This window comes from Phoca vitulina, unplaced genomic scaffold (genome assembly GCF_004348235.1).
Source record: "Phoca vitulina isolate PV1807 unplaced genomic scaffold, GSC_HSeal_1.0 scaffold46, whole genome shotgun sequence".
NCBI classification, from domain to species: domain Eukaryota; kingdom Metazoa; phylum Chordata; class Mammalia; order Carnivora; family Phocidae; genus Phoca; species Phoca vitulina.
Genome location: NW_022589749.1, coordinates 7,162,767 through 7,190,031, shown reverse-complemented (window position 1 = coordinate 7,190,031; position 27,265 = coordinate 7,162,767). Strand labels below are relative to the sequence as shown.

Sequence of the window (27,265 nt, the reverse complement as noted above, 5' to 3'; positions counted from 1 at the left end):
GTCATTTCGTCTTCAACTTTCCCTGAGCAGGACTAACTGAATTTCCATTTATGTTTTCACAACACTCTAATGGTCTTATTACTATTACTTATTACTATTGCTCTGTCTCCTCCTCCCCAACACTGAGTTCCTTCAGTCCAGAGCTCTGTCTCGTTCATCTCTATTCCGTATTCCCGCAGGCAAAACCAGGATCTGGTTTAAACCGTGCCCTGAACAAATATCTAGGGAATACAATTATTAGGACTTTTTTGTTTTGAAGACCTCCAGGAGCCCAGGACGTAGCTGGGCGAGTACTCCGCTTTCAGTAAAGCCTGTTTTTACAGGAGCCCGGCGTCTTGCCGCTGAGGCACTCACCACAAAGCAGGCGCTGGGCAGGGTTCAGGGGTGGCCCCGACCCCCATGCTGACGAACAGCCGCGTCTGCGTGACCTACTCGGGTCCTGGCTAAGGGAGCTGTGGGAGTATGACCGACCTCGTGAGGATGGTAGCACAGACTGACTGACAGACTAAAGTAGTAGCGGGTCCCAATGGACTGCCAGACGGGCCAAAAGCAGGAACAAATGATGGCCAGCCTCGTCATCTTCGAAAGTAAAGAGAGCGAACTAATCGCTGCAAGACGCCAGACACGCGCTTCGAGCCTCTCCTCACGCAGAGGAGGACGGGAAAAGGGCAGGAGGACTGCGAGCCTCACCGAGTGCGCGTGCGCAGCAGCCTCTTTCCGCCACCCGCGGCCCCGCCCCCACACCCTAGGCCTGCGCGAGCTTCGCCGAGTGCGCGCGCGCGCGGCAGCCCCATTTCCCCGCCCCTCACGTGGCCCCTCCCTGTCACCCTAGGCCGGCTCGAGCCTCACAGGCTGTACACGTGCGCGCATCCGAGCCGGCCCTGCAAGTCACGTGACCCCCGACTTTGCGTTTTCTCTACTACAGCCTTCCTAGCTCCTACTGCCAGAATCCGGCGTTATGGCTTCCGGCATGGCCCGCGCCGCTTCTCTCTCCCCGGTATTTCCCCTTCTCTTATTCCTCCTGCTCCTTTCCGCTCCGCATGGCGGTAGCGGCCTGCACACCAAGGGCGCTCTTCCCCTGGATACAGTCACTTTCTACAAGGTAACGGGGGTGGGGGAATCGCGCGCAGGTGCAGCCTGAGCACCGGGGGGAGCGCACACCCGTGGGGAAGAAGGCAGGGCTGGCAGAAGGTAGTCTGTAGCGACGGTCCCAGGGCTTCCTTCCATCCTAAAGGGCTGGTGGACTCTGGGCCGGGGCCATACCGTGACCATGGGGCACACAGAAGCCAGGGTCCCCGCGCACCCTTGCCTTTGCAGTATTTGTACTTCCTCTTTTGCAAAAGAGCTGCAGAGATGCAGTCTAGGGAACCAGGGGCCCCTTCCCCGCACCTAGGGGGAGAGGGCGGTGCCGGGCAAGATCCAATCCTCGAGTCCCAAGTGGAAGGCCTGGAGGGCGGTGCGAGGCGGACGCCACAGTGCTCCCAGCTGTGGTGGGGCTGGGGAGGTGAGGGAGGTGGTTGGAAACCCGGCGTGTTAACTGGCGTTTCCGCGCCCCTCTTCCCTTGGTGTGGAGTGCACCCTGCTTTGCAATATGCAAACAATGTTCAGAGATCCTGTGTCTTCCTGAAAAGTGCAAGCGTTAAGAATAAGGGAACTCTGTAGGGAATATCTTGGGCTTAGGGACAAAATGAAAAAAATCGGGTCAAGACTTGGAAGGATTCGCCTGGGTAAATGGACGTTGGAAATGTTGAAGGCTGAATGCAGTCCCAACTCTCTCCTCTGGCACCTGTCTTCACCCACCGGCAGCTTTCAACTTCGCCTACAAGGTGGGCAAACTAAGCATTGAGAGAGAAGCCATTCGTTTTATTTTCTTAATTTGTACCCATTGCTAGGAAGCGAAGTTCTAAGTTCTAAATCTGTCTCAAACGGTTGAACTCTTTCTATTCTCAAAAGGTTTCCTTGTCCTAGATTTGGCATCTGTGGCTTATTCAAATGTTTAAAAGTGTAGGTATGGCTAGTTGGTTGTCAGGCACACCCACAGCACCCTATGCTTTTGGGACCTTTATTGGGAAGATCACACCCCACCCCCAAAAGCAGGAATGGGATAACATCACAGACCAAGTGTGACTTAGAGGGAAATTTTGCACTGTAAAGTTAATAGTATTTCCTGTTCAGTTGGTGCCTCTCTGTTTTTATTGCTACCACGCTGGTCTCAGTTGTCCTTACAGTAGTCTTGCAGGTCTCACTGCTCAGCCTTTCCTCCCCCCTCCTGACCATTCTCCCTTTTGTTCCCTCAGCTCCAGCCATACATGCTTTCTGTCCTTTGAGTATTCCTAGCTCATCGCTGACATGGGCCCTTTGCACTGGCTGTTCCTTCTGACTAGAACATTCTTTGCCCAATCTTTGAAAGGCTGGTTGCTTCTCATCATTCAGGCTTAGGTTAAATATTACTTACCTTCTCAGAGTCCTTCCTTGACTTCCTCTTCCCCCTGTCAAAAGAGCCAGTCACATTAGTTGGATTTCTCTGTGGAGCACTTATCACTCATTTTTTACCCTTGTCTATTTTATCATCTCCCACACTGGAATATGAAGAACTGCCTTGTCTATTTTGTTCCCTGATCATCTGCACGACCTAGCAGGTTACCTGTCACATAGAAGATAATAATAATTTGTTGAATGAATGAACAAATGTCTTCAGTCCCTTTCTAGATCTTCCTTCCATCACCACTGAACAAAAGGGGAGCTACCTGGTAATACGTCCAGGGGCCTTGTGCTTTGTCTTTCAGCAATTTCCAGTGTCTTTTTTTGTTTCTTGCTCTTCATCATCACTAGAAATAAGAGACCCTGCCTGCTTTTTTTACTGCTTTGTTCACTTAGAGCAGTGTCTGGCACGTGATAGGTCCTCGGTACCTTTTTATTCAATGAATGAATGATGAATTCATCTTCATCTTGAGGAAGCAAGTTGCCTAAATATAGGATATGGTGGAGTCGATTCCTTAAGGATAAAGAAAGGAGACAGATTTCTAAAGCAATTAAGAGGTACAGACTGATTAATGAAAAGGAAAAAATTCACTGTGCAAATGTATGCCATTCAAAACCATTCTGCCGATGGCTTAAAATGGCAGAATAAAAGATGGAGGCCTCTCCATTCTGTTTCAGTGTTAGACCACCATATAATTATTAATTATTCCATAATACGAATGTAGGCTCCTTGAAGGTAGGGATCCTGTGTTGTGCTTTGAAAATATTTTTCTCCCAGACGTATGTAGCATCTGCTACCATAGCCTACCCTAGTTGTGTTCATCTGTCAAATATTTTCAGAGCATCTGCTACATGCCAGGCACTCTTGGGCAATAGGGATAGAGCAGAAAACAAGTCGACAAGGCCTTTGTACTCATAATGTACGTTCTAGTGGAGAGGACAGACAACAAACACGCAGATAAGAATTTTAGTGAGTGGTTAATGCTGTGAAGAAAGCACAGCAGGGTAACGTGATAGAGGAGGGTGAAAATGAAGCAGTGCTAGCATGCTATGAGTGGAGGAGGCCTCTCCATGGGGGGGGGGGGCACATTTGAACTGAGCTTTGAATGAAGGAGTTGGGGAAAGTGTATTCCAGCCTTCCAGCCAGCAGAGACAGCAAATGAAAAGGCCCTAAGTGGAAATGAGTTTGTTGTGCTAAGCTGAAATAAGGGCAGTCAGGCCAGAGGGATGTGATCTGATTTATATTTTAAGTCTTACCTGTGGGGCACCTGGGTGGCTCAGGTGGCTCAAATAAACAAATAAAATCTTTATTTTAGAGATAAATTTTCAAGAGAGAGAGAGGGAGAAGCACGCTCCCTGCTGAGTAGGTGCGTGATGTGAGACTCAATCCCAGCTCGGGATCATGACCTGAGCCAAAGCAGATGCTTAGCCGACTGAGCCACCCAGGCGCCCCAATAAATAAAATCTTAAAAAAAAAATCCTACCTGCCTTTAGGCCCCCAGAGCTCAGATTTTGGGGGTCAGTGATCACTTAAAAAACTGCCTGTTCTGGTAGCTTCTTTCCTTGTGTCCCGAGGCAGTGTTAAATATTTTTTAAAAGCTAAAACCAAATAGACAATCAACACACAGTGAGGAACAAAGACTAACAAAAACTGGAATGATGTCAGTTTGTGACTTAATTATGACAGTGATTGTCTATGATGAAAAATTGGCCAGAAGTGATCACTTTGATTAGAAAAGCAAAAAATTATAGGAGAAGGAGAGGGCAGTTTGTTAGAATAAAGCTGTGCATTGGGAGAAACCGTCAAAACAAAGATCTTGGGGATTCCTCTAAAACTTAAACAGAATTACTATATGACCCAGCATTTCCACTCCTAGGTATATACCCAAAAGAAATGAAAACAGGCATTCAAACAAACATTTGTACACAAATGTTTATAATAGTGCTATTCACAAATAGCCAAAAGGTGGGAACAGCTCAAATGTCCATCACCTGATGAATAAATAAATAAAATGTGGCCTATCCACACAGTGGAATATATTTTCCCACAAAAAGGAATGAAATACTGAGACATGCTACAACATGGGTGAACCTTGAAAGCATGATGCTGAGTGAAAGAAGCCAGGTACCAAAGGCTGCATATTGTAGGATGCCATCAGAGTGACCTCATAGAGACAAAAAGCAGATAAGTGATTGCCAGGGGCTGGGGAGAGAAGGAGGAATGGGAAGTGACTGCTTAAAATGTGTATGGGTATGTGATTCCTTTTCAGGAATGTTCTGGAATTGATATTAGTGATTGTTGCACGCTAGTGTTAATGGACCAAATTTCACTGTATTGTACACTTTATTTTTTTTATTTGATTATTTGAGAGAAAGCACAAGCAGAGTGAGCGGCAGGCAGAGGGAGAAGCAGGCTCCCCACTGAGCAGGGAGCCCCATGTGGGACTCAATCCCAGGACCCTGGGATCATGACCTGAGCTGAAGGCAGACACTAAACCGTCTGAGCCACCCAGGCGCCCTATTGTACACTTTAAAATGGCTAAAATGGTGACTGTTGTGTGATGAGAATTTTACCACAATTGAAATAAAGGTCTTGACCCTGACAGTTTAGGACCTGGAGATCTAGCCAAAGGAACTGTGGTCTAGGGAGGGGACATTGTCCTAAGCCTGCCTCTCAGCAACTTCCTGTGAGCCCTGAAACTGCATAGTTCAGCCTTCGGCTCCCTAGCCAAAGCACCTCCATGGGTGCCAGATGGTTGGTTGGTTGGTTTTTGTCGGATTTCTTGTTCATTGTTTACTGAGAAAGGCCCTCTGGGATGATGAGCATACCATGGGGCCAGTGGGACCAATGTAGTATTTTCTAAGGGTTCCCTTAATCTTACTGAAAAGGCCACTGGAAGAAAAGGCCTTAATAGAGCTGCAGCTTTGTTTATTCTTAGCAGGGTTGTATATGTCTTTGATTACTATGAACCAGTACCTAATGGGGTACCAAACACCAATAAATTATTAAATGATTCAATGGGTCAATGAATGAATGAATGAATATTAGTGTGTGAGCACTTATCTCCCTTGCAGGCATGGTTTCCATTCTGTTTCTTAAACAAGGGTCCCTTGAGAAAGGGAATTAGCCCCAAAGGTCCCTGGAATCCTGGACTTGCTCAGCTCTCTGTGCCCTCAGGTCATTCCCAAAAGCAAGTTCGTCTTGGTGAAGTTCGACACCCAGTACCCCTACGGTGAGAAACAGGATGAGTTCAAGCGTCTGGCTGAAAACTCGGCCTCCAGCGATGATCTCTTGGTGGCAGAGGTGGGGATCTCAGGTATGGACAAGTCCAGCATGACTGTGGAGGGCAGAAGGGGAGGAAGCTAGGAATTCTTTCCGTCCTTGTAGGTGGAATACCCAACACTTTTCTAAGCCACACAGGAGTGTAAGTGGGATCATGGCCTCGAGAATCTGGTACCCGTGGCAGGCTTAGCTTGAGCAGATTCTGATACCACAGAACCTCAGTTCGTCCTTGCAGGTGCCCAAGGGAAGGGGATTCCCCCATCCTTCACCCTCCACCCCACACTGACATTAAACCTACTCTGAGAATCTGGAGCTCTCCTTGCAGGGGACTGTGGTCAGAGGAGGTATCATGCTTCCTAGGGTCTCCATAGTCACTTCTCCATCTTCTTTTCGGCTGTTTTTTTACCAAAACGATTGGATTTTGGCTTTAACTCAAATCCATCAGAGCTACCACTAAATCAAGGACAGCTGTCAACCACAGTGACCACTCTTAATAATAATAGTTGTCAGCACGTGGTGGTTCCCCGTCTGTAAAGGTGTGCACAGAGAGTGCACTTTGCATCTTCACTTTAACCCTGCCTAAAAAGTGAGGCACATTTTCTCCATTTTTATACTTGAGGAAAACTGAAGCTCAAGGAACTAAATGACTTGTTTCAGGCCATGGAGTAGTAGGAAGTGGCTCATCCAGAATTCCACCTGAGTATTTATTCCCAAGTGCAGTGGTTCTTCCCTCTCTCAGCTTCCTTCCAGCTGGGATGCCCCAGTTCCCTAGCTAGCTGGAGAGTCTGGTCCTGGGTAGAGAGAGTTGCCACACTTTTCCAGGGCAGTCAGTTCTGACCCAGCTGCAAATCCACTCCCTTGGGGCTTTTAGAAAAATAGCTGACATTTATCAAACATTTACCATGTGCCAGGCCCCTGTGCTAAGTGTTATCCATGTATCTTATCGTTGTGACAACTCTAGGAATAAAGTACTATGACCCCTGTACTTCATGCTTAGAGTACCGTGCTCAAGATTATACAGTTTGAAGTGGCAGCATGAGGACTGGAACCCCACACTTCCTATACTACTGCCCCGTAACAGGCAGCCTTGGCCCTTTCTTTTTGGCAAGGTATAGGAAACCTGTTGTCACAGCATCAGTCCTTGGCACTGCTGCTGCCTGTTAGGAAGTACACAGCAAATACCATAGATTGCACTGGACTCTCCAGGTTAAGTGCACTTTTCTCCCCATTGGGTCTTCCCAACACCTCACATGTGGTAGAGACTCTGCCTGTTACCTATCCATGTTCCCCTTGCTCACTAAGCTCCAGCCAGAATGGCACTTGCAAGCCTTCAGTCCACCCAGCTTAGTCCTGCCTCAGAGCTTTGACACTTTCAGTCCTTCCTACCTGAGACATTCTTCCCAGATTATCACGTGTCTGGCCTCCTTGAAACTCCAGTCCTTCATCTCGTATCATCTCCGTAGAAGGGCCTTCCATGACCACCCAAAGTACGCCTTCTTACCTACTGTCACATCACCCCATTTTATTTTTATCTTTTTGGCACTAATTATGTACGTTTGTTTACCATCTCTCTTCTTACCCTTAAAAGACTATAAGCTCCTTGAGGTCAGAGAAGTTGTAACTCTTAATCATAACTAGATCCGTAGCACTCAGAACAGAACCTGGCATATAGTGGGCATAGAATAAATATTCAGAAGAATTCCCATTTTGCAGATGAGGAAAGTGAAGTTCAGAGAGGTTAAATGACTAATGCCGCGTGGCTAGGAAGTAGCAGAGGAGAAATGTAAACACAACCAGGATCCTTCCTGCTGTCAGCTCAGATAGGCCTCATAGCAATCTCCTGCCCTGCATTCCTCTTGGTCTTGCTCCTCATACCTGATTTCTGTTCACAGATTATGGAGATAAGCTGAATATGGAGCTGAGTGAGAAATACAAGCTGGACAAAGAGAACTACCCAGTCTTCTACCTCTTTCGGGATGGGGACTTTGAGAACCCAGTCCTGTATAGTGGGGCGGTTAAGGTTGGAGCCATCCAACGCTGGCTGAAGGGGCAAGGAGTCTACCTAGGTATGCCTGGTTGCCTGCCTGCATATGATGCCCTTGCTGGGGAGTTCATCAGGGCCTCAGGCGTGGAGGCCCGCCAGGCCCTCTTGAAGCAGGGGCAGGACATCCTCGCAAATGTAAAGGAGACTGAGAAGAAGTGGGCTGAGCAATACCTGAAGATCATGGGGAAGGTCTTAGACCAAGGTGAGGACTTCCCAGCGTCAGAAATGACCCGGATAACCAAGCTGATTGAGAAGAACAAGATGAGTGATGGGAAGAAGGAAGAGCTCCAGAAGAGCTTAAACATCTTGACTGCTTTCCAGAAGAAGGGGGTCGAGAAGGAGGAGCTGTAAAAAGGCACTCCGGGTTTTCCAGGGTTTGGTGGGAGTGGGGAGGGGAGCGTTACCTGCTGGCTGTGAGAGACCCTCCTGGGATGTAAGAGAGTGATGGTTAAAGTGGCACTAAGCTCAGAAATCTGAGCATGCCCAAACATTGACCGTGCTTGGGACATCACTATAGCCAGTCTGTGTATAACTGGAGCACTTACCAGATGGCTTGTGAAATTCCCCCTCTGAAGGAATTGGTGCTATAAAGAAGAGTGTATGGCCCAGGTCCTTGACAGGTGTTATTTTGACCCAATTAAAGTTTCTGTGTTTTGGTTAAAAGGGATCTGAAGCCATTCAGTTTTCTTTCACAAATTATACTTTGGCCTGTGATCTGCTTTCTCCTTTGAATTTATTTTTTAATCTAAGCCGGTATGGAGCGCACTCTACCACGGTAATTGACTATCCTTTTAATAGTGTAGAAACTGGTCCCAGCTCAAGGCCTACCTATATTACTTTCCACCGGTGTTCAAACTCCAGTGGACTGATTGTGGGTGGCAAAATGCATTGTCCTTTTTCTGGTCCTTAAAGTGGAATGGCAACTTTTTTTTAAAGATTTTATTTATTTATTTGACAGCACAAGCAGGGGGAGCAACAGGCAGAGAGAGAGGGAGAAGCAGGCTCCCCACTGAGCAGGGAGCCTGATGCGGGGCTCGAGCCTGGGACGCTGGGACCACCACCTGAGCCAAAGGCAGACGCCTAACCGACTGAGCCACCCAGGTGCCCGTGGAATGGCAACGTTAAAGAAGCTCAGTGTAATCATTTTCCATACTCCATGAAAAACATAGAGCAAATTCTTAGTTTTACTGATGAAAGCAGATGGTTTTTTTTTTTGAGTTGGATTTAGATAGCAAAATAATAGAATTCAGTCTAATTCGAAAGTTTTTTTTAAAAAGGGGATTGTTTTCCATCTAAGCTACTTTGTCACTGTCAGTTACTAAGTACCAATATTAAAGAAGTGGAGTGGGAGACCACTGTACTGACTTAAATCTGTTTTCAGGAGTGATGAGCAATTACCTGCAATGGTAAGGTTCATGATACCATCTCCACTTTCGTATTTAACTACTTGGAAATACCAAAGTGCAGCTCCTGAAACAGCCACACAAAGAAATTTGAGTTGAACGGAGTTAGTCTGTGTTCCTCCATTTCAGCCAGATTGGTATTTAAAGTCACTGGAAACTAAAAAATGCAGGAAAATCCATGTGTTGAATTGGATGGAACAAAAACAATTGTGGTAGCTTAGGCTCACAATTCAAACCAACTAAGTAAAAGATGTTCAGGGGCACCTAGGTGGCTCAGTGGGTTGAGCGTCTGACTGGATTTCGGCTCAGGTCATGATCTCAGGGTCATGGGATGGAGTCCCAAGTCGGGCTCTGTGCTCAGAGCAGAGTCTGCTTTGAGATTCTTTCTCCCTTTGCCCCTCCCCGCCCCATAAATAAAACCAGAAAAAAAGATGTTCAGAACTAAACACCTGCCGGTAACCAGCATAGGTACTCTCAACATTTGAGAAAAGGATGTAACTCTGTATATATTTCAGTATTTCCCCTACTCGTTTCATTCTAATTGAAAATTTTGGAAGATCTCTCTGGATGCTTCTCACTGATAAACTTGTTTAGCTGTTCTAGTTTTTTCTCATCTGTATAAAACAGGTTCACTTCCAAAGAACTAAGCACTGTTGTAATGGGAAATATAGTAAGACAAATGGCAAGTAGGGAAAGAACTCTGAAACTACACGCATCCACAGTCCCTGAATGTGATCCCGTCAGTTGTGAAAGGTAGCAGCACATCAATGGGTACTTCATTGGATGAGTCCAGGCTGAGTATTATTATTATTATTATTTTTTATTAGAGAATGAGAGACAGCACGAGAGGGAAGAGGATCAGAGGGAGAAGCAGACCCCCTGCTGAGCAGGGAGCCCGATGTGGGACTCGATCCCGGGACTCCAGGATCATGACGTGAGCTGAAGGCAGTCGCTTAACCAACTGAGCCACCCAGGCGCCCGAGTATTATTATTTATAAGCCTAGGATCTTGACTCGAAGAGCCATTGGGCAGGGCTAGATTATCCTATCAGAGGCTCTTTATATCAAATATTTTTCATTAAAGATGGGCCCTCTATAAACTCTTTATATTATATAGAGTCTGAAGTGACTGGCATATGCCACATTAAATTAAATCTTCCTTTACACATAGGTCAAATGGATTCCTTCCCTCTTCTTCCTCTAATATTGTGGCTCACAATAATATTGATGCTACTAATCAGACTACAAGGAAGGCTATGGACTGGCTTCCCAGAATCAAACAAATATAGACAATTTCTCGGGAATTTGTAGATAACCTGAAGCAAGTGAGACCCTGGATCCAACATAAAGAACCTCATTCTGAGGAACTTATAAGTTACCTCAAATAATCCTTGGCAATTGGTACCACCAAAAAAGTTGGCATCAGAATTGATTCAGGAAAGATTGATTGTTCAATAAATAACCAAGACAGAATCTGGGAATTTGAATGTAGCCATCAAGACTAAGAATGTGAGATGGTGGGTTGGGGGTGGTCTAGATTTCAACTCCATCAGTGCTTAAGGGTTTGAATCTTCTGTAACCCTTACCTCACTAGGTAGTGTTAGGTGATAGCCTTACCTGCAGTAACTTCCTTTCTCATATATGTGAAATAGTACACTTTTAACTGGGATACATGGAAGCTGGAGGTTGCAAGAGAGCTCTGTGGTTCCATGTATAAACTGCTGTAGGTACCCCACAATTTTTATAAGCATTTGGCTCATGGTTGCTTACCTTCTATTTGTTACTGTGAAATACGTGTCTGGATCAAGGCAGTGACAGCATCTAAAAATGGAAGAAAAAGTACAAACCTGAGCCCACCTTTTGGGGAAGACTAAAAATGGCAGTTGAGCTGCGGACTCTTGGTTTTGGTGCAGGTTGTGATCTCGGGGTCGTGAGATCAAGCCCCACACCGGGCTTGCGCTCAGCACGGAGTCGACTTGGGATTCTCTCTCCCTCCCTCTGCTTCTCCCCTGTGCACATGCACACACACACGCTCTAATAAATCTTTAAAAAATAACATATTGAGGTAAATCCAAGTACCCACCTTTTATAACAGGGAAAAAGAATGCTGAGGTGGAGTAGCAGACAAAAACAGACTTTTCTCAGGGCCCAGACAAGGGCATTTAATAGTATAGGACAGAAAGGAAACTAGGAGCTCCTCTTTCCACTGTACTGTCAGTATGTGAGAATCAACTTTTGATCTCAGCCTGTGGGCCCAAGTACTCTTGGATTAATCATATCATCAGTCAGCCTGAAATCCTCCAGTAACTTCCCACTAAATTTAGAAAGCTCATTCCTTCCTGTCAATGAAGTCCTGATTGCTCTCACACACACACACACCGGCCACTATACTTTCTACCCCGTTTCCTTCCCCTTTTCGACTCCTTTAAGCCCAGTCACTTGAGCCCTTTTTCGTCATTCAGTGGAACATGCTCAGTAATTCCTGCCTTGGGGCCTCTGCACTTAGGTTCCTTTCTCAGTTGTTGACTCTTCATCAATCAGGTCAAATGGCACTACTCATGGGCCCAGGTTATCACACACCCTGATTTACCTACAACAGGACTTACAAACTAATGTTTCTTTTTCTTACCTCCTCCCCCACTTGGACCACTAACTAGGATGTGTGCTCTCATTTACCACTGTATCAGCAGAGCCTAGTGTAAAGAAGTGTCCAATACATATATGTTGAATTCATGAATGCTAGCATGTGAGGTACTACTTTTAAACAAAAAGGCCAGTGGCCTTGGAATAAAAATTTTAAATTCACGAATACTACAATTTTGTCAAGGAATATAACACTCAGTACAAAACTGAGATGAATTACATCATTTAAAAGGTTGTGGCTTCTAGGAATCCAAACAGATATGACCCAGGCAGAAATGCCAACTTAAAATGGAAGTGTTTATATAAATTAACCCATCTAGTTGAATTGGCTATGTATGCTTCACTTAGTTCTGAAGAAGGAAGAATATATACTTCCCATATTAATAAATGACATCAAATAAGTAGGAAGAGTTTCAATAACAAGGCCATAGATACATTGAAACCCCTTTTTATATTAAAAGTTTAAATGAAAGACAAATCCAGGTTGAACATAGTGATTGCAAAATATAATGCAATTTTGAACAATTAAAATTATGAAAATATACAAAATTGATGGGCAACACAGCTAGGCATTTGTACATTTTCCATTATGTGAAGAACACTAAAAATTTCTCTATGCTTTATCCACATCAGATAAATGATTTAAACCAAATGTTTGCTTTGGAGAGTCTTAACTTAGGATCTCAGTAGTATAAAAAGCAGTAATTTTTCAGTCTGTAAACAGTAGTCGTGTTTTTCCTTTCCTTTTTTTTTTTAAATTATCAATTTACCACACAAAAACAAACACAACAACAACAACAACAAAAAACCCACACAAACCAAAAACAGCAGCAGCAGCAATGGGTTATTTGGGAATTCTCTTCAAATACCAATGACATACAATTGCTGGAGGGTGCTTTTTACTCATGTAAGAATATATATATATATATATATTTTTTTTAAACTGTACACAATTTATAGTGCATAACAGTTTCCAAAAGAACAGATCAATAAAAGATATTGGCCATTTCTGCATAATTTCATTCTTTTTACAATTATCCCAAAATGTAAGAGGTTGGATCTAATTGAAATGCTACATTTAGTAGGAAAGTCAGCAAGTAACAAAGGAAGCATAACCTCAACATAACATTATTTGTCACTAAAACCAGGAGAGGTCCCAGGTGCCCCTAGGCAAAAGACTAGTTAGGTAGACCACTGGAGTCAAGCACTGTCCCTGAGGACCAAAGCCAGCTCACTGACCACACATATGCTAGATTGACCATGGTCAGCTGAAGACTTATTTCATGGAGCATTTCTATTTCTATGTACAGTATTTTTGGATATTCAAAGAAACATCATTTCAAGAACACATGCCATACACACATACCCCCACCCTCATACACACACCAAGTTCCATCATTGTAAATAGGCAATAGTTTTATGAAATTATGATATGTTGTCATTAAGTTAGATTTGGAATCAGTAAGAATTTTCAACTCATCTTGTTCAAGGCAGTTCTTCCATTTGGGATGGGGTATGATGGCTGTGGGTATCAACTTACATCAAAAAATAACTTCTTGAAATTACTTGATGGACTAGGATTTCCAGCAAGTCTTATTTTGAACAGATAATGTAGTAATTTTCTTAAAAATCTCCTTGGAAGTTTAAGCAGCTATTAATCACCCTATCAAATTGTGAATCTAAGAAAGTCACGATGAGGGGACAAAATGCAATTGTTTTGCATACAAAGATTTCCCAAGCTCTCTTTTGTTTCCTTTTAAAAGAAAAAAGTATCACATTTCACTGGAGGAGTAGGAAAGGACCTGTAAGGTCTTTAAGACCAATCAACCCTCCATCAGATGCTTGAATTTTCTCATCAAACTCGTATCTTTGCTCTTACAGAATTACTAACTTTAATGGTGTTTGAGTAACAAAGACCAAAAACAGAAGCACAGATTCAAATGCAAAAAGTTATCAAAGCAATTATATAAACTGTGTAACACTTTCAAGAGCAATGTTTATCTTTTCTGTCAGACCAACCTCTGAAGCTATAGTCTTGGGGAGCTCCAGGTAAGCAATGTAAACACCATCCTGGTGTAATTCTCAAGTTTGAAGAAAGTAGACCAAACGTCAAACCCAATGGGTAACATTTCTTTTGCCAGCCTAAAACTTAAAACCTAGGTTAAGTCCATAATATACATTCCTTCCTTCCTCCCCAAACCCCCCACTTAAAAAACACTAAAGTATTAAATCTATTTTCAAGCATATATATATATATATATATATATATATGCTTGAAAATATTTATGTAAAAGCATATACATATATATATATCTCACAAAACCAATGACATTGGTATTAGACTTGCTTGCATAAATTATGTACACCTCTCTTCTTTAAAACAGTGATTCCCATCTTTCCCAAAGATGGAGAAAGACAGCAAGCTAGTCCTCAGCAGGTTCATAAGTGGTCTGCACTGCTTTCCCCTCCATATGGTGTAAGTTAACACAAGCCTATCTGTGATTTAACTTTCACAGGAGCTAAGATGGGGATTTCTTGGCTTTTGGACTATTAAGCCAAACACTGAGTGCCCGTGGTCATCTGAGTGGTGCTCTTCAGTGACAGGTGCTTATGCCAAATTTCATCTGAGGCTCTTTGGGTACCTGCTTTGGGTTCTGTGGGAGCCAAGCAGCTGAGGAAGCCTCAAAACTAAACTAATGTGGAAAGAGGGCCTTCTCCCAGTCATGGTCCCCCTATACTTCTGCTTTCTGCTTCCTAAGGCTCAAGGACCAGACCAAACACCCGCTACGATAATGGTAGGCCCATTCAGCTGCTCTGAGGTCAATGCTTTATGCTTAATTTCTATTGCTGCTTTTATAGGACCCCCTCCCACACCCACCCACCAGATGTTTCTGGTGATAGGAGGAAAGAAGAAAAGTGGGGCTCTCTTGAGGCTGCCATATGCATATGAACATGTATAAAAAGTGGTCAAACCCAGATGAGGGTCCTGCTTCTGCTTTATATACAATAATTTAATCAGTTGTATACATTTAATACCTAAAAAATTAATTCACAATCAAAGTCCTTCATGCATTTTATGAGGAAGTTCTGGATTAAAATGATGGTCAACCAGTTGTAGCTTTTGCCTGGGAAGATGATGTCATTTTCTGCTGTAGAGTCATTGGTGCCTGTGGTTCACACTTCCTTAAATTTTTAGTTTCTTTGTGGTCTCCAGTCTTTTTTTCAGCAGCTCTCCAATTTCCAGAAGTGAGTGTAGATAACTGCTCTGCACCTTCCCTTGCACAGTCTTTGAAAATTTTCTCTCTTCCTACAAAGGAGGTAAGAATTAGTGGTCTTGCTCTGAAAGCATTCCCCCAGATTATAGTTCCACTCATAGAAGTAAAAATTACCATTACCTTTGGTCTCACTGCAACCTCCATCAGAATACAATGGGTCATTTTCAATTTCATAAAATGCAAAGAAGGCTTAAAGCTCATCACAGATGAGTATTTTTCCATGTGATTTTTCACTGACACCCTACTGCTTTAGCATCATTATTCTTTCAATTCTTTCATCAGTATTCTAAGTTATACAAAATAAAAAACCTGAGATTCCTGATTATTAATGTTCATCCAGAAAAAAAGGTAGAAATTACTAAGTAGTCTGGATATAAAATCACTACTATTTTGTTATTAGCTGTACAAAATAGAAAAATTAAGATTTGTGATTATTTCATCAGAAAACAAAAGTAGAAATTATTAATTTGGACATTATCAGAGCCACTTCTTTTTTTTTTTTTTTTTTTAAGATTTTATTTATTTATTTGACAGAAAGAGACACAGCGAGAGAGGGAACACAAGCAGGGGGAGTGGAAGAGGGAGAAGCAGGCTTCCCACAGAGCAGGGAGCCGGATGCGGGGCTCGATCCCAGGACCCTGGGATCATGACCTGAGCCGAAGGCAGACGCTTAACGACTGAGCCACCCAGGCGCCCCTATCAGAGCCACTTCTTAAAGGCATCAAATTTACCTTTTACCTTTGCCAACTTTTCTAGTTACAATATTGATAGGTGTCCCTCCACACTGACGAAGTCCATGGGTTCGAGAGACCAAACAGCTAAAAAAATAACAAAGCTTTCCTAGACCTCCTCAAATATGTGCTACACACTTGACCTGCAAGTAGAGACTACAAAAAATAAAGGGATGGAGTATTCAAACAGAGAAAGGAGGTTGGCTGAGAACTGGTTAGGGTTACATGAAGTTGGCAATTGCAAAGCCCTGAAGAACCCAGGGAAGCACACCTTTTGGCCGAACAATATTACCTTGAGACCTCATCTACTTTGGAAATACACATGTGCATTAGTAGAGAAGGTATGTAAAATACACTTCATTCAGGACTGTAGTAAAAGTAAATGTATATAAACAACTAAAATATCCAATGGCTATGATCCATTCATATTTTGAATACCATACAGTTGTTTAAAAGAATAAGACGGATGTATATGCATTAGCCTGAACAAGTCTCTTGAATATAAAGTTAGGTGAAAAAAAAGCCAAGTTTCAGTGTAAAATAGAGTTTATCATTTACTTTCAAAAACCTACCAGCTATTAGAGTACATTATAAGGTTATATTAAAAGGTCTTGACACACAACCAGTTTCATTGGATACCCCTAGGGAAGAGGAAAAAGGACTAGGACTGGAGGTGGCAGCCCAGAGGCACAGTGTTTCAAGTTAAAAAAGAAAGAAAGGAAAGAAAAAAAAGAAGTAAACCTAGTGAAAACTGAACTGAAGAAGAAAAAAATTTTTTCCACCCAAAAGACAAATAGCCAGCACTATATGGACCCTACATTTGGTGGCTGGTGCTGCTTGGTATAAGTATTACGACTTCAATAAAAATAGGCAATAAAATACCCCATCCTCCCATACCCCCTCCATTGTTTTGTGTAATCCTCACTATAATCCTATAAAAGAGGTATATGATTTCCATTTTACAGATAAAGAAATTGAGGCCCAGGAAGGTTAAGTGACTTCCCAAGGTCAAAAGAAAAGGATGGGGCACCTGGGTGGCTCAGTCAGTTAAGGATCTGACTCTTCGTTTCAGCTCAAGTCATGATCTCAGGATTGTGAGATTGAGCCCCGCATTGGGCTCTGTGCTCAGCGGCGAGTCTGCTTGAGATTCTCTCTCTCCCTCTGCTCGTGCTCTCTCTCTCTCTCTTCTCTGTCAAATTAAGTTTAATCTTAAAGGTTTTATTTATTTGACAGAGAGAGTGAGCGAGCACGAGCAGGGGGAGCAGCAGCAGAGGGAGAGGGAGAAGCAGACTCTCCACGGAGCAGGGAGCCCGATGCGGGGCTCGATCCCAGAATCCTGGGATCATGACCTGAGCCGAAGGCAGACGCTTATCCTACTGAGCCACCCAGGTGCCCAAGTAAATAAAATCTTAAAGAAAAAAAAAAAAAGATGAGGACAGAGTCAAGTCTTGAAAAATCTAAAGTAGCCCAAAGTTAAAGATAACCTTCAGAATGAATACTTAAAATGAGAAATCTTATTCCTCACATCAGAAGGCACAGATCCTTTAACAACAACCACACAACCAGCAACAGCGGGCTACTGTGCCTGTCATCTTTGTACTGGACAGTCCTTCCCACATACCATGTGCTCTAGCTCTGCCGACTAACTCACGGTGCCCCCACACACTTCACCTTTCTACCTCCATGTTTTAGTCTGCCTCTTTCTGGCTTTGGATTCCTTTCATCCATTCCGGTCTACCTACTGAAAACTTATTAATCCTTAAATGTCCCCTCTCCGGTAAGACTCTTTCTGACTCACTCAGTTTTTGTGCCTCTATCATATCTCCAAATTAATTTGTATGCATCTCTCTACAGCCAGGTCTTTTTTTTCAAATTAACATATAGTGTATTAATAGTTCAGAGGTAGAGTCCAGTGATTCATCAGTCTTATATAACACCCAGTGCTCATTACATCACATGCCCTCCTTAATGTCCATCACTTACCCCCCCCCCCCCCCCCCCCCCCCAGCAACCCTCAGTTTGTTTCCTATGATTAAGAGACTCTTATGGGTTGTCTCCCTCTCTGATTTCGTCTTGTTTTATTTTTCCCTCCCTTCCCCTATGATCCTGTTTTGGTTCTTAAATTCCACATGAGTGAGATCATATGATAACTGTCTTTCTCTGATTGACTTATTTCATTTAGCATAATACCTCTAGTTCCATCCACATCGTTGCAAATGGCAAGATTTCACTTTTTGATGGCTGAGTAGTATTCCATTGTATAGCTATACCACATCAACCTTATCCATTCATCTGCTGATGGACATCTGGGCTCTTTCCACAGTTTGGCTATTGTGGACATTGCTGCTCTAAACACTGGGGTGCACGTACCCCTTCGGATCACTGTGTTTATATCCTTTGGGTAAATACCAGTAGTGCAATTGCTGGGTCATAGGGTAGCTCTATTTTCAACTTTCTGAGGAACCTCCATACTGTTTTCCAGAGTTACAGCCAGGTCTTTTGATCACTGTATTTTATGAGCATTTACCCAAAACAGCAAGCTCAATAAATTTATATTAACAATCTCAAAGGTACCCAGCAAAGCCCAATGAAGCATGTGACATGAAGCGATGTGACATTCATTCATTTGTGATCTTTAAGATTTTTTTTTTAAGATTTTATTTATTTGTCAGAGGGAGAAAGAGCGAGCAAGCATAAGCAGAAGGAGCAGGAGGGAGAGGGAGAAGCAGGCTCCCTGCTGAACAAGGAGCCCGATGCGGGGCTCGATCCCAGGACCCTGGGATCATGACCTGAGCCGAAGGAAGACGCTTAACTGACAGCCATCCAGGCGTCCCTAAGATTTTTTTTTTTTTTTTTTAACGATACTATAATTTTGATTTTTATTGTTCTACAATACTCAGGAAAGGGGATGAGAGTTTGGAGTAGAGAGTAAGTTTGGGTTTGTCCTAAAAAGTCAAATAGCTGGAAATCTACCACTAATTACCATATTTCCCTATATGTAAAAGTGTTCCAAATGGACCATCAAGTATCTCTTCTTTCAGAGGGATGTGCAAGTGGGAGGTAGAAGGCAAGAATCCTAGCTAGGATGCACCTATTTCTCAAGAATTCAATTACTAGGGGGTGCCTCGGTGGCTCAGTTGGTTAAGCGACTGCCTTCGGCTCACGTCATGATCCTGGAGTCCCAGGATCGAGTCCCACATCGGGCTCCCTGCTCAGCGGGGAGTCTGCTTCTCCCTCTGACCCTCCCACTCTCATGTGCTCTCTCTTTCTCTCTCTCTCATTCTCTCTCTCAAATAAATAAATAAAATCTTTAAAAAAAAAAAAAGAATTCAATTACTAGGCCTTTACTGTCTCCCCAAGTGCCCAGAAGTCATAAAGGCTAGTGGCAGATACAAATGTGTTATAGGAATACAGAAGAGGAAGAGGTGGGAATGGTTCTGATGGTGAGACTGGGACTTATCTGGGGCTGAGAAATGAGAGGTGCTATTCTCTATTTTCTATAGTATACAGTATATTTCTATATACTTCTGTATATTGTCTATAGTATAGTATGCTATCATTTGTGTTTAAAAGTGAAAGGTTGTGGGGAAGGAAAGAGATATCATATGCTTGTAGCTGGGTTATCAACTCAGGAAGATTGTACAAGAAGCTACCAACAATAATGGTTCCTTCTTGGAAACGAACTAGGAAATGTGTTAGAATGGGAGGAAGACATTTCACTATACAGTCTTTATTTATGCCACCTTTTTTTACCATGTGCTTATTTTACTTTTTAAAACAATGTAAAGCTTGAAAAAAGAAAGACTAAATAAATAAAACAAAAATACTAAAGAATTAATCCATCAATTAGTCCTACTCACCAGTGAAGCGTCTATATTCATTCTAATGTACATAGGAAAGACAGCTTAACTGTCTAAAACCAAACTTCTAGTTTCACCTCTGAATACATCTGCTTTCTTTAACCAGTCTTCGGAAATGTTACGAAAGGCTCTGAGCCCCTTCCCACAGGAAGCCCCTTGTTTATAGCTCTAATGAGTTGAAGCTTTACAAAAGAGGGGCTTAACAATCTTTAAAACTGGTGTGCCACGTAAGATTCCATTCATTCTCCTCCTGGGAAGGTCTGGGGCTGGAAATGATGGCTGCTCTCCTTAGTGGAGGAGCTCCCTCACTAGCAGAGGCTCAGTCAGATGAACTACTCAAGGGAGCACTCCTCACGACTGGAGTTTCATCACTAGAGCAACTAGGCTGGTGAATGTTAACTCACCTGACAATCATTTCAGACTGAAAGTTTACTAATTTAAATTTTTTAAAGAATACATATCTTAAAGGCAAGACTTTACAAGGATTTTGCTAACAATTTTTTAAGAAACTAGCCTGAAGTACTTACCAGGAGCAATCTGACGAGGGGTACCTTTGATGCCATGCTGGGCTCCATTCCCCCTTTTGACTGGCTTACGCTCCAGCCTAATTATTACTGACATAATTATTTATGATGTCCAGCATCTCTTTTTCAGGTGATAACTGCTAGGGTAGCAAAGAAACCAGCCAACCCAGCAGCAGGTAACTTCTCACTCAAGGAGACTATCCCTGGATCTCAATGGCTGGTTTCCTCTGTTGTTCACAATACGAATAGTTCTAATTGTATTCCTCATTAATTAATCATCAGTTTTCACAGTAAAGGAACAACCCCCAAAATGTACAGAAAGGAGGTAATGGGGTGGGGAGAAGTGAAGGGGGAGGGGAACCCACCACCACCAATGACACAACAAAACACTGCTGCTAGGCACCTTCCAATCACAAGTCCTATATGGAGCAGATGATGAATTGAAATTAACTTGTCCTTGTGATAAAGAAAAGAACACTTGAGTATCTACAAATAACTTACTGCTGATCGCCTATAGGCTCTTACCAGTGAGAGAGAAGTATCTTCTAAAATAAGTTCTTCAAGTTTAAGTGCAATTAGATGTGTTTCAAGCCCTTTAATATGATCCACGACGTTGGAAATTAAAGTCTGAAGCCCAGTAACATAGTCTTGGAAACTGGTGAAGACAGGTGGCTGGAAAAAAGATTTTTAAAAAGATGAAAGATTATCAAACATATTTCCTTTGCTTACATCTCATAAGCTATATTAACTTCCTGCTACAGTATTACTTAATGCTATTAATAGTAACCAGGATGGATACAGTTTTGGATATTAAGACAGTCTCTCAAACCATGGTAAACTTAATTGCCACCAAATAATGCTTAACTCAGCAACAATGAGAAGCATTTTTTTTAAATGGGGTTTATTCACTCTGGGGAACTGGAGATGGAAAAACCAATAGAAAATATCTTAGTTGGTCATTACTCAACTTCAGGCTGAGAATCTTCTGGAACACTAAAGAAGATGAGAGGAACCAAAATTTCATTTCTTCTCTATATGTCTTTGAGATTTCCTCTAATGTTAATAACAGAAATAGAGTTTTCTAAGTTCCAATAGAAAAAATAATGGGTAATGGGGCGCCTGGGTGGCTTAGTCGTTTAAGAGTCTGCCGTCGGCTCAAGTCATGATCCCAGGGTCCTGGGATTGAGCCCAGAAGCCTGCTTCTCCCTCTCCCACTCCCCCTGCTTGTGTTCCCTCTCTCACTGTGTCTCTCTCTGTCAAATAAATAAATAAAATCTTAAAAAAAAAAAAAAATGGGTACAATAGTCACGAAAATTCTGAAAAATAGCAGTTAAGGGGAACTTGCCCTCATATGTATTAGAGTATATTATAAAGTTACATGAAATCCAGACAGTACTGGTATATAAGTGAAATGATAAAACGTGAAAGGAAACAAGTCCCAAGATAAACCAAAGACTATAAGGGGACGTAAATGTTGTCATCTCAAAACAGTGGTTTGCAGTGGATGAATGGTACTGAGATAACTAGCTAGACATCTGAAAATATAAAATAGGGGCACCTGGCTGGCTCAGTCAGTAGAGCATGCAACTCTTGATCTTGGGGCTTGTGGTCTTGAGTTCAAGCCTCACCTTGGGTGTAGGGATGACTTAAAAGTAATTTTTTTTTAACATTTACTTATTTGAGAGAGAGACAGCAAGCAAGCACATGAGTAGGGATAAGGGCAGATGGAGAAAATCTCAAGCAGACTCCCCACTGAGCACAGAGCCCAATAACCCATGAGATCATGACTTGACCCGAAACGAAGAGTTGGATGCTTAACCGACTGAACCACCCAGGTGCCCCCAAACTAAAATCTTTTAAAAAATAAACAAAATAGGGGTGCCTAGGTGGCTCAGTCGTTAAGCGTCTGCCTTCGGCTCAGGTCATGATCCCAGGGTCCTGGGATCGAGCCCCGCATCGGGCTCCCTGCTCCACAGGAAGCCTGCTTTTCCCACTCCCCCTGCTTCTGCTCCTTCTCTTGCTGTGTCTCTCTCTGTCAAATAAATAAATAAAATCTTAAAAAAGAAATTTTAAAAATGAACAAAATAAAAAGTAAGTACCAAAATAAATTCCAAATAGAGTAAATATCTAAGTTTTAAAAAATCCACCAAAGCACCAAAAGAAAATTTAGGTAATGGCTTGTGTAATAAATTGAAAAGGCTTTCTAAACATTACACCAAGCTAAGAACCATTAAAAAAAATTTTTTTAATTACTATGTTGACCAAAAAATTACTCAAGTTAAAAGATAAATGAAAAACTAAAAAAAACTGCATCATATGGGATACAGAATTAATAACATTATTAAGTTAAGAGCCCAATAGCTTAAAATATATCATTAGGAAAAATATTACTACCACAAATGGAAAGTGGGCAAAGATATGAACAAAAAATATATCAAAGAAATCCCAGCAACATATGACACAATTTAAAAATCAGACAAACACAAGAAACCTGGTCCGTTAGCAAGCTCATGCACTCTCTCATTCTCTCTCTCTCAAATAAATAAAACCTTAAAAAAAAAAAAAGTTAACGGGATACATCTATGTATCTCCAAAAGAGATGTCCAAGTTACCCTGTTAAGTGAAAACACAAACAGGCAAGTTGCAGATAGAGAGCATAATTCTGGGTGGTTTGCAGTGGTGATCACTGGTTGGTGGGAATATGAGTGATCTTCACTTTATTCACACCTTTAGGTTACTTTGATGATCAAAAAAATAGGAAAGCTGTTCTCATTTTTAGAAATTAGAAAAGCAATAACTACAAACCACCACCCCCCCCGCCCCAAAATCCAAATACTAACAAGCTATTCAACATGTTCTAGGAACACAGGCTTTCATTAGAAGAGAATAACAGAGCAACTTTTATCTATATTTTCAAACTTTACATTCATGATCTGTTAAATTATCTTGAAAAAAGAGAGAAGGTTCCTTCACTTAGCCCCTCATCCAAATATAACTACCCTTTGTTTCTGAATGAATGGAAACATCCAGCAAAGCCCAGTGTCAAATCTAAAGAATTCCTGAATTGTTACTGAATTATGCACAAAGTCAGTATTACCACTAAAACCATCAACATTTTCAAATGACAATGGTCACTATATGTTGCTACAGTGAAGAAAAATCTCCCATTTATGATAGGATAAACTCAGACATTAATAAAACAGCATGTCCTGTGCAGAATGAATCCTAAGTAACTTTCCTTATGAAAAGGATACAAATTATGTTAATGTTTTACACATTCGAAAATTAAATCAATAAAGATGGAGGACACTCTAAAACTGAAGACAAAGAGAAATAAGTGAATCTTATTTATATCATACTAATAATATAATCTCAGTTTTTAATTCCAGTATTTTTACCGAGTACCTCAACATGTTTCTATTCACTGGAACATATTCTAAGGACAAAGAAAAACTGCAAAAAACTTGAACTTTATTTAGTGGCTTATTGAAACTAGTAATGCAAATGATATAATGATGTAATTCCAAAACTATTTAGTATTTCTTGTAAAACAAGTGAAATAAATATATTGATGCTGTAGGGAACTGGGGTTCAAACCTGGGGGGGGGAGGAGCTACAAACTGGAATGAGGGAAAGAAAAGAAGGAAGAATGCTATGATGTCGGACTAAAACTAGAGGTATCAGTAAGAATTAATTATTCTGTGTGTTGCATGTGTAAAGTAAATAAATTTCCTCTTTCCACTAACATAAACTTGAAACCCCATTAACAATTAGTACACCTAACACCTAGATCTTGGTTTTGAAATGCCACTCCCCATAAAGGAACCAGGCAGGGCTCCTTGGAAAAATGTCTCGGTTCAGTTCAAGGGAACAAAGAGGATGGAGCATTTTGCTGTTCCAGAAACAAGGGCTCCAAAGCTGGTGAAGACATGTTCAAAGACAGGAACCAGCTTAAAGTCGCTCCCATTAGCCAAATCTGAGCATGCACAACAAAATGATGATAATGGATAAGAGAAATTTTAAAAAGAATGATACTCAAATAGTAATATTAAAAACTATATATATATATATGAATGGGGGTGAGACAGCTCTATTCTACAGAAAAATGCTAACTAATAGGTGATAAAGGATTGACAGAATTTTTAAAAATCACCATTGTGGAACCATCAGTGTACCAAATGATCCATGCAAGTTAGACTTAACAGTGGATGCTAAAACCAGTAGGTGAAAGGCTGGTAAGGGAATAGGATATTCACAGTCTCAAAGCATCATCCTACAGATGACTTAATAATTACAGGGGGAAAAGGCACCTTTACAATGAAGAAATCCATAGACATTTCCTTTATCAAATAATTAAATCTGAAAGCACCAAAAATGGGACATAACAACCTTAGTGCCTCCTGATTTAATTTGCTAAAACAGACGCAGCATTTTTGTTGAACCTAAACCCAAAGAAATAATTAACAAAATCCAGATTGCAAGGCATTCTACCAAAAACCTAGCTAGACTCTCTTCAACAAAAAAGGCTATGGAAGTATTTTAAATTAATGGAGGGTAAAAAGACATGAGAACTAAAAGCCAGGTTAGATCCTTAATAGGATTCTAGTATTTTGAAAAAGGCTATAATAAAGGACACAATTGGGATAACGGGGGATATCTGAATACGGACATTATAATATTATTTTATCAATATTAATGTCTGGACTGTGAAAATTTGAGTCTTGTGGTTTTGTAGGAGACTGCCCTGTTCTATCCTGTTAAGTATCACAAAGTCTATACTTTTCTTTCAAACAGTTCAACAAACAAGGGGGGGTAGATGACAGGATGAGCAAGAGAAAGATAAAGCCGATGGGGCAAAGTGGTATCAACAAGTGAATCTAGGTAAGGATATCTGGGTGTCATCATGCTAGTGTTTCGGCTTTTCTATAGGTGTATAATTTAAAAACAAAAACAAGCTGGGGAGAGAAACTGAATGTACACAGGATCCTAAGCTCTCTTATAATATGCAGGAAAACAGTGAAAAGAAAAAGCAGCATGCAGCCAGGTTGTATTTTCTCTGTTATTACCATGATGATGCTGGTTTCTTTTTTCTTCTTTTTCTTTTTCTGTAAATTTAATTTGTATGGTCGCAGGACACTCTCACAGTAACTGGACACCCAAAGGATAATAGAAATAGTCTAAAAGAGGAAAAATTGCAAATTCATCAATAAGGATTATATTCAAGACATCTATCAGGAACAGTTAAGGGTTATGGATTAAACAATCCTTGCTGACAGTTCGTCTGTGCAAATCCCTTCAAATTCTTCTCTAGTTCTCTGCTACAGATTAGAGAGATTAGATTAATTTCTACAATTACCACATAGATCCAGAAGACCTTCATCTGAATACTGCTCAGAATACTACGATTGCTTCAACCTTTAACCTCACTTCTAGCTCATCCAGCCCTAAAGCCATCCTCCACTTGGTCCAATTTCCTTTCACTCCTTTACAGGAAGTAGAAATCCCTTCCACTCAGGTGAGAGGTCCAAATTCCTACGCATGGAATCCAAACGTTCGTTAAAATATGCCTCTCCCCACCCACCTCCCAGCCCAGTAAGATATTAGCTCACCTACAAATCTTAACTTAAATATAAACAGAGAGGGGCACCTGGCTGGCTCAGTCAGTTAAGCATCCGACTCTTGATTTCGGCTCAGGTCATGATCTCAGGGCTGTGAGATCGAGCCCAACGTCAGGCTCCATGCTGGGCGTGGAGCCCACTTAAGATTCTCTCTCCTTCGGGGCCCCTGGCTCAGTCGGTTAAGGGTCTGATTCTTGATTTAGGCTCAGGTCATGATTTCAGGGTCATGGGATAGAGCGCCACATCAGGCTCTGCGCTCAGCACAGAGTTGGCTTGTCCCTCTCCCTCTGCACCTCCCCCTGCACACTCTCTCTCAAATAAATAAATAAAATCTTTAAACAAAAAAAGATTCTCTCTCTCCCTCTGCCCCTCCCCCCATGCTCTCTCTAAAAAAAACAAAAACAAAAAAAACGCAAAAAACAGAGAAATCTCCTTGGTCAGCATGTTTCCTCCTTTAAGTTACGTGGTTATACCTATGCTTCTTCTCTGCTACAGAGTGTATGGACACACCCGTGCAATTATTACTGATTTGTTCAGTCAGACACTTACACTGTGCCAGTCACCAGAACAGACTAGGAGGAGGAGAAAAGTAAATAAATATGTGACAAAAATAAGATAATGGATTATGAGTGTTTGCAATCCTCCTCTTCTCTCTGGTTAAAAAAGAGGAGAAAGTTTTGCTAAATCAGTGCCTGGGTTTTCCTTCATAATGCAGAAACTTAGGGGTGCCTGGGTGGCTCAGTCGTTGAGTGTCTGCCTTCGGCTCGGGGTCCTGGGATCGAGCCCCATGTCGGGCTCCCTGCTCAGTGGGAGGCCTGCTTCTCCCTCTCCCACTCCCCCTGCTTGTGTTCCCTCTCTCGCTATGTCTCTCTCTGTCAAATAAATAAATAAAATCTTAAAAAAAAAAAAAAAAAGCAGAATCTTAGTAATTAGTGAATAGCAACAACAAATTTAAAAAGCTGGTGGCTGGAGATGACTGGATAAAGATGTGGTATATACATACAATGGAATATTATGCAGCCATCAAAAAATGAAATCTTGCCATTTGCAATGATGTGGATGGAACTAGAGGGTATTACGCTAAGCGAAATAAGTCAATCAAAGACAATTATCATATGATCTCACTGATATGTGGAATTTGAGAAACAAGGCAGAGGATCATAGGGGAAGAGAGGAAAAAATTAAACAAGACAAAACCAGAGAGGGAAACAAATTATGAGGGACTCTTAATCTCAGGAAACAAACTGAGGGTTGCTGGAGTGGAGCCGGGTGGGAGGGATGGGGTGGTTGGGGTGATGGACATTGGAGAGGGTATGTGCTATGGTGAGTGTTGTGAATTGTGTTTAAGACTGATAAATCACAGATCTGTACCCCTGAAACAAATAATACATTATATGTTCATTA

At 41.9% G+C, this 27,265-nt stretch overlaps 2 protein-coding genes across 4 annotated transcripts in view; one reads left to right on the top strand and one right to left on the bottom strand.

Moving 5' to 3' along the window:
- Window positions 1–822: 822 nt before the first annotated feature.
- ERP29 (endoplasmic reticulum protein 29) lies at window positions 823–8,473 on the top strand. The gene is made up of 3 exons (XM_032431554.1): window positions 823–1,102; window positions 5,660–5,798; window positions 7,657–8,473. The coding sequence occupies exons 1-3, from the start codon at window positions 959–961 to the stop codon at window positions 8,157–8,159; spliced, it is 786 nt and encodes a 261-aa protein (XP_032287445.1). The 5' UTR covers window positions 823–958; the 3' UTR covers window positions 8,160–8,473.
- Window positions 8,474–11,396: 2,923 nt separating this feature from the next.
- The window catches only part of NAA25 (N-alpha-acetyltransferase 25, NatB auxiliary subunit), a 74,042-nt gene continuing 58,173 nt past the window's right edge, over window positions 11,397–27,265 (bottom strand). For 2 of the 3 annotated variants that reach the window (XM_032431246.1, XM_032431247.1), the window contains 3 exons: window positions 25,310–25,420; window positions 20,769–20,915; window positions 11,400–15,160 (listed from right to left, as the gene is read on the bottom strand). In XM_032431246.1, coding sequence (XP_032287137.1) covers window positions 15,038–15,160; window positions 20,769–20,915; window positions 25,310–25,420 — 381 coding nt within the window. In that variant the 3' untranslated portion in view covers window positions 11,400–15,037. Of the gene's footprint in view, window positions 15,161–20,768; window positions 20,916–25,309; window positions 25,421–27,265 lie in introns of all 3 variants that reach the window. The other variant, XM_032431248.1, reaches the window with a different exon arrangement.